We start from the raw sequence: 7,569 nt of genomic DNA, 5'->3' as shown, positions 1-7,569 counted from the left end.
GGAGGGGGAGAGAGAGAAGAGGAGAAGAAGAGAAGAGAGAGAGAAAGAGAGAAACATCAATTGGCTGTCTCCTGCACGCCCCCCCTACTGGGGACTAAAACCACAACCTGAGTATGTGCCCTGACCAGGAATTGAACCATTGACCTTTTTTTTTTTAAAAAAAAAAAAAATATTTTACTGATTTTTTACAGAGAGGAAGGGAGAGGGATAGAGAGTTAGAAACATCTATGAGAGAGAAACATCGATCAGCTGCCTCCTGCACACCCCCTACTGGGGATGTGCCCGCAACCAAGGTACATGCCCTTGACCGGAATCGAACCTGGGACCCTTGAGTCTGCAGGCCAACGCTCGATCCACTGAGCCAAACCGGCTAGGGCGAACCATTGACCTTTTGGTGCACAGGACAATGCTCAACCAACTGAGCAACACTGGCTAGGGCGAGGGACAGAAGTTTTAATTTCTCATGTTCATATATATGATTTAAAAAAACCTTTGTTGTCACATGTGGGCAGCTGTGACAAAAGAGGGAAAACATTTTATAAAAGCTCTTATACCTGGAAGTTTAGCTGCTAAATGAGTCTTTGAAATTTTCAAGTTCATTTACTCCACTTCTTTTGAGCTTCTTTGTTACTTTTGTTGTTTTTTTCTCCTTGAAATACCTTGTAATAGCATAGGGAATATAGTCAATAATATTGTAATAACTATGTATGGTCCTAGGTGTGTACTAGAATTACAGGGGGATCCACTTCATAAATTATACAATTGTCTAACCACTGTGCTGTGCGCCTGAAACTATATATACACACACACACACACACACACCCCTCTTGCCCTGGCTGGTTTGGCTCAGTGGATAGAGCGTCAGCCTGTGGACTGAAGGATCCCAGGTTCGATTCCAGTCAAAAGCACATGCCTGAGTTGCAGGTTTGATCCCCAGTAGGGGGCGTGCGGGAAACAGCCGGTCAATGATTATCTCTCATCATTGATGTTTCCATCTCTATCCCTCTCCCTTCTTCTCCAAAATCAATAAAAATATATTTAAAAAACAAAACAAAAAAAACCTCTTATGCTAAATGTTCAACCGATTGGTCGACCGTTCAGTCGACCACTCGACCAATCGCTATGATGTGCACTGACCACCAGAGGACAGATGCTCCGACCCGTAGGTTAGCTTGCTGCTGGGGTCAGGCTGATCAGGATGGGGCAAGACGGGCTGGACACGCCCTGGAGCCCTCCTGCAGTCCCTCTCCAGCTGGCCGGCCCACCCCCATTCGCCCCAATCGAGACTGGGTGAGACGGCCCTGATTGGCCCCATTGCCAGCCCAGGCCAAGGGGCCCCACCCATGCACGAATTTGTGCACTGGGCCTCTAGTATAAAATACAGTAGGTCCTTGGGTTACATTGGAGATCCATTCCTGCAACGCGATGTAACCCAATTTTCGTGTAAGTTGGAACCCACCTACATAAGCACCTACGTCACTCACATGGAGCACATACACAGCAGTAATGAAGTGAAACAGTAAAAAAAAATTTAAAAGAAAGATAACAGTTCCTGACCTTTACTTGTGGAAAATAAATAATAAGAAAAACATAAAGCACATATGTACATATGTTGAAATGACGGAACTTTTTTTTTTTTATAAATGGAGATGGCAATGTAACCACAAAACAATGTACATCGAGTCCGACGTAACCCAAGGACTGAATGTCAACTGTAATTGGAAAGAAAGAAATATATATATATATATACACACACACACACACACACACACACACACATAAAATGTATATATATACACATACATAAATGTGTATATATATATATATATATCAATAGCTTGGTATTTGACAAATCTGGTTATTTTAAATCTTTTGTTTAGTTAGCTTATATGAGTATCCATTAGAAACTTTATATAGATAACTATCATTAAGCCATCTTTTGAAAAGTTTAGCAATGGTTCTGGAAAACTGAAATTGGGTATTAAATGGACATTCCAGTATAAATGCCCAATAATAAGGAGGCTTAGACAATGTGGTGGTATACTGCACTGTTTTCCAAGTTTCATACAATTTCCAAACACTTGTGATGATCAACTCTTGGTAGAGTTTGGCTAGACCCTTGGCTATTGATGTTCTTGTGAGCTTTGGGCTTGTTTTTTCTTTTATAAAGTGGTGATAGTAGTAGTACTTACCTTGTAGATTATTGTGAGGCTTAAATTAGATAATATATGTAAAAAACTTAGTACTGGGCCTGGAACATAATAAGTGCTCATTAGCTATTAATGCTAATAAGGTAGGCTTTCTGTCTTCTCCATACCTAACACCGCTGCCTCATCACCACACTGTCACCCTCATGCTCTGCCTAACAACCATTCACTTCCAGCCAGAGATCACTGATGCTAGAGAAGGTAAGAGGATCACTAAAATAAATATTGTGCTAATAGCCTAGGTTCACCATAATTAAGAGAGAGCCATTTTGATTTTCAAACCTTAGAATTTACTGCGTGATGATATGGCTGAAATTTTGGCTGCCCCATCAGACTACTTTCCCTCTTTAACCTTCTTGATCAATTGGTGATTATACACAATCTGAAAACTCTCTGTTAGCAAGAAAGATTATATTTTTATAGGCCAGATGTAAAAGCCACTGGAATTTTGTCATCCAAGAGCTAGCTAAGAATATAGCTTTGAAAATAAACATAAGCTTTCTCAATTCTTTTAACCACAAGCAGGATTCAAAAATCCAAATTGTTTATAGTAGGTTAACAGTTAAATCTTACATTAAACCTGGAATACGAAGATCTGGATTATTAGATAACTAGAGGCCGGGTGCACGACATTCGTTCACTGCGAGGGGGAGGGGGGGGTCCCTCAGCTCGGCCTGTGCCCTCTCGCAGTCCTGGACCCCTTGGGGGATGTCCACTGCGAGCTGCGCTCACCAGCCGTGAGCCCAGCTTCTGGCTGAGCAGCGCGCTCCCCCTATGGGAGCGCACTGACCACCAGGGGGCAGCTCCTGTGTTGAGTGTCTGCCCCCTGGTGGTCAGTGCGTGTCATAGCGACCAGTCATTCTGCCATTTGGTCGATTTTCATATTAGCCTTTTTTATATAGGATAATTCACTCATTAAGCCATCTGTTGTAGTATTCTTATACATAGTGATTTCTGCAGCACATTTTTTTGTTCTTTAGCACATTTATTTTTAATCCTCACTAGAGGATATGTTCATTGATTTTTAGAGAAGGAGAGAGAGAGAGAGAGAGAAACATTGATTGGTTGCCTCCCATATGCACCCCAACCAGGGATCAAATGCACAACCTAAGTATGTGCCCTAACCAGGAATCAAACCCACAACCTTTTGGTGTATGGGATGACGCTCTAACCAACTGAGCCACCTGGCCAGGGCCAGTACTTCTTTTTAAAAATATTTTTTTAAATATATATATTTTCATTGATTTCAGAGAGGAAGGGAGAGGAAGAGAAAGAAACATCAATGATAAGAGAATTATTGATCGGCAGCCTTCTGCACGCCCCAAACTGGGGATCGAGCCCACAACCTGGGCCTGTGCCCTGACCTGGAACCGAACCGTGACTCTTCTGGTTCATAGGTCAACGCTCAACATGATGAGAGAGAATCATGGATCGGCTGCCTCCTGCACGCCCCACACTGGGGATCGAGCCCACAACCTGGGCCTGTGCCCTGACCTGGAACCGAACCGTGACTCTTCTGGTTCATAGGTCAACGCTCAACCACTGAGCCACAATGCTGGGCGCCAGTACATTTTTTAAAAATAAAAATGCAACCTGACTTTGAGAACTATTTTTTGCCCAAATTTAAGGTTTACCTGTCTTTTCAAACTATCTTGGCAAAATTAAATAGCATTTTGTCTCCCTAAACATATAATGTATTTCTCATGTGAAGTTATGAGTTAATTTTCTTGTATTTGTGCAGAGAATAGCTGGTTCTTAGAAGACCTCTTTAAAATAGAAAGTGTTGTATAGTAATATGGCAAGGTGTGACAGTATGTGTATAGTTTAAAATATTCCTTAACTGGTTTATTTCCATTATACTTTATCTTTTAAAAAGTTGAGATTTTAAAAAGTAAAAATTAGCCCTGGCTGGTGTTGCCTAGTGATTAGAATGTTGACCAAAGCACCAAAAGGTTGAGGGCACTTGTCTGGGTTGCAGGTTCGAACCCCATCCCTGTCAGGAATTGACACATCAATAAATGTTTCTCTCTCTCTCTCTCCCTCTCTCTCCCTCTCTCTCTCCCTCTCCCTCTCCCTTCCCCTCCCCTCCCCTCCCCTCCTCCTCTCTCTCTCTCTCTCTCTTCCTCTTTCCCTCTCTTTCTCCCTCCCTTTCTTCCCCTCCTTCTACTCTCTTTAAAAATCAATGGAAAAAATATCCTCAGGTACCCGGCCAATGTGGCTCAGTTGTTGAGCATTGACCCATGAACCAGAAGGTCATGGTTCGATTCCTGGTCAGGACACATGCGTGGGTTGTGGACTCAATCCCCAGTAGCGGGTGTGCAGGAGGCAGCCAATCAATGATTCTCTCGTCATTGATGTTTTCTCTCTCTCTCTCTCTCTCTCTCTCTCTCTCTCTCTCTCTCCTTCTCCCTTCCTTTCTGAAATCAATAAAAACATACTTTAAAAAGCTTCAGGTGAGGATTAACAAAAACAAAAAGTGAAAATTAAAAAACATTAAGGAGATTAACAACCAAACTGTTCCTTTTTAAAATTATTATTATTATTGTAATCCTCTCCAGAGGATATTTTTCCATTGATTTTTTTAGGGAGAGTGGAAGAGAGAGGGAAAGACAGAGAGAAACATTGATGTGAGAGGAACACATTAATTGGTTGCCTCTTGCACCCGCCCTGACCAGGGCCCAGGCTAAGGAAGAGCCTGCAACCAAGGTATGTGCCCTTGATCGAAATCGACCTTGGTACCCTTTGGTCCGCAGGCCGAAGCTCTATTCACTGAGCCAAACCAACTAGGGCTGTTCCTTTTTTTTTTTTTTAATATATTTTATTGGTTTTTTACAGAGAGGAAGGGAGAGGGATAGAGAGTTAGAAACATCGATGAGAAAGAAACATTGATCAGCTGCCTCTTGCACACTTCCTACTGGGGATGTGCCCGCAACCAAGGTACATGCCCTTGACCGGAATCGAACCTGGGACCTTTCAGTCCGCAGACCGACGCTCTATCCACTGAGCCAAACCAGTTAGGGCAGGCTGTTCCTTTTTTAATGGGGTGTTGGTAAATGGACTTGAGCTAGTGACTATGAGCTTTGAACTGAAAATTTGCTTTCTCTTACAGCCTGCTGATCTAAAGAAGAGAATAGAATCCTTAATTGACCGGGACTACATGGAAAGAGATAAAGAAAACCCAAATCAGTACAACTACATTGCATAAAAGTTTGGCCTTGGAGCATTTTGTGTTTCATGCTGTAGCCAGTGGATAAACTTAACTTGTTGACCCTATATTGTTTGAATTCTTTTATACTACCGATGACCAAATGAAGCAGTGTAATGAAAATAGTTGAGTGGACATTTTCAGTGGTTAACATGCCCATTAAAAGAGTAATACTTACCTTTAAGAAGAATGTTGTTAAACTCTTTGCATGTTATTTAGTATGATGTGCAGAAAACTCTTAAGAAAGTACTTGGTCTTCATGATTCCTCTTTGGAAATAGGGAAGAGGTCCCTATGGCTATTAAAAACGGGGGGTTCTTATACACCGTTAATTATAAAGCAAAGGTTTATTTGCTTAATATGTCATTTAAAGATACTTAAACTGCATGCAAACTTTATTTACTGTACAGAGTTCTGGATGTATTTATCAAATAGAAAAACCACCCTGGATTTAGTTGTTCACCTGTTTTGTGATTTCCCTTGAAAAGAAAAATAAGTTGTCGCAACTAATTCCATTTTACTAAGTAATGTTCTGTTACACTCAAAGGGATGCTTTGAAAATTTTATTTGGAAACAAGTTTTCAAGTAGAGGGACAGTTGCTTATATAATCTCTTGTATATACACATCCTCAAATGTTCCATTTATGGCTGTGAGATGTGTGTATATGGCTTAGCCTTGAGTTTACTGTGCTAATTAACAGGTACTTATGAAAATAGCTGAAATAGAAAATTGCTGATCATTTGTACTAGAAGAACAAAATAGGAGAGAAAAATCCAACTTTCTGCATATTAAAAATGAATACAATATGAACATTGCAAAAGAGACCAAAACCCGCATATTTTGTAAATTTTTACACAACTAAAAATTCATCAGGTAGTTTTCAACTTCCTTTAGACTTTAATGTTGCTTGAACAGTTTTGTGTTTAACTTGGACCAATTGTAGATTGTTACAGGCTTTTTAGGATTTAGCATTCCTATTTTTTATTACCAAAGTTTTTTGGGGGAAGCACCCTAACTCTTTGTTGGTAAATAAGCCTTTACTGTCATTTTTATTCTAACTTCCTATAGCCCTAGATGTAAAGGTTCTCTCATTTTCTCCACACATCCACTAGTTGGGAATTTCAAATTCTATTTCATGCTGATCTTGTTCCTTTCAAAATTGTTTGAAGAATTCTTACAATGACCAGGCACCTACTTTTCAGGGGGAATATCCTAGGATTATTCAGATTATATAGAATATAGCAAAAGTATTGTTCTTCAAATTGATCTTGTGAGTAAAAGGCTTATCTTTACCACCAGTGGTGTTTTTTTGTTTTTTTTCTTTTGTATTTGTTTTTTCTTGAAGTTTTGAAATTAATCCATCACAAAGGAAAAGCAGAAAATTTTGTTCTTTTTTTAAAAAATTAGAACTGTTTTTGCAGTAGTTTATTTCCTTTACTATTTGGAGTCATTAGGTAGGAAGAATACCTAGGTTCTAGCCAGAGACTTGGTTTTTGTGTCTGGTATTATTTTCTTGAATTCTCAAAGACCTGTGAACAGTTATTTTAACACAGTTGCCTGTGTCTCTAATTGCGTCAGTGTGCACACTGTTGTGTAACAATATGTGGTATTTTGAATGCCTTCCTAATTTTCTTTTGAACAGTCATTACCTTTATATTCTCAGCTCTTCTGGTGTTTCCTTATATGAGGTCATCTGACCAGGAAATACAACTATTTTGTTTGCCTTTTCTCCATATTGGACCATCTACATCAGTGTTCTAACTCATCCCTGATGGTCTCTGAGATATGTAGATAGTTCCACAAGACTTGGTAGTTACTCTTACAAAATTATATAGAATCGGTCCTGTTAGGAGGAGACTCTTGGTGCCACCTTCATCATCTTGAAAGCTGGTCCCTTTTCTGAGGCTCTTAATGTTTGAAAACTTGATGCTGGTTCATTTGAAAAATTGGCAAGGCTATTAAAAACAAATTGAGTAGAACTGTTTAAGAAATTGAAAAGTAATTGCAAACATTGGGTAATTGTGACTTTTCAGTTCTGTATCGGTTGAATTTTTGTGTTCTTTTTCCTGTGTACGTGGTGGTTCTATTTTTCTCCAATAAAAGTTTTATTTAAAAAAAGTTTCTAGAGAAGACCTTTAAAATTCAAATGTTGTAAAG

General features: G+C 39.7%; 1 protein-coding gene across 3 annotated transcripts in view; it reads left to right on the top strand.

Annotated features, from left to right (window-relative positions):
- CUL4B (cullin 4B) overlaps positions 1 to 5,861 on the top strand; it is a 55,836-nt gene extending 49,975 nt beyond the window's left edge. For all 3 annotated transcript variants that reach the window (XM_014532115.1, XM_014532116.1, XM_014532117.1), the window contains exon 24: positions 5,317 to 5,861. In XM_014532115.1, coding sequence (XP_014387601.1) covers positions 5,317 to 5,412 — 96 coding nt within the window. In that variant the 3' untranslated portion in view covers positions 5,413 to 5,861. The remainder of the gene's footprint in view (positions 1 to 5,316) is intronic.
- Positions 5,862 to 7,569: the final 1,708 nt, after the last annotated feature.

This window comes from Myotis brandtii, unplaced genomic scaffold (assembly GCF_000412655.1).
Source record: "Myotis brandtii unplaced genomic scaffold, ASM41265v1 scaffold846, whole genome shotgun sequence".
Taxonomy (NCBI): Eukaryota; Metazoa; Chordata; class Mammalia; order Chiroptera; family Vespertilionidae; genus Myotis; species Myotis brandtii.
Note: the sequence above shows the minus strand (reverse complement) of the source record. Positions and strands in the feature narration are given on the sequence as shown.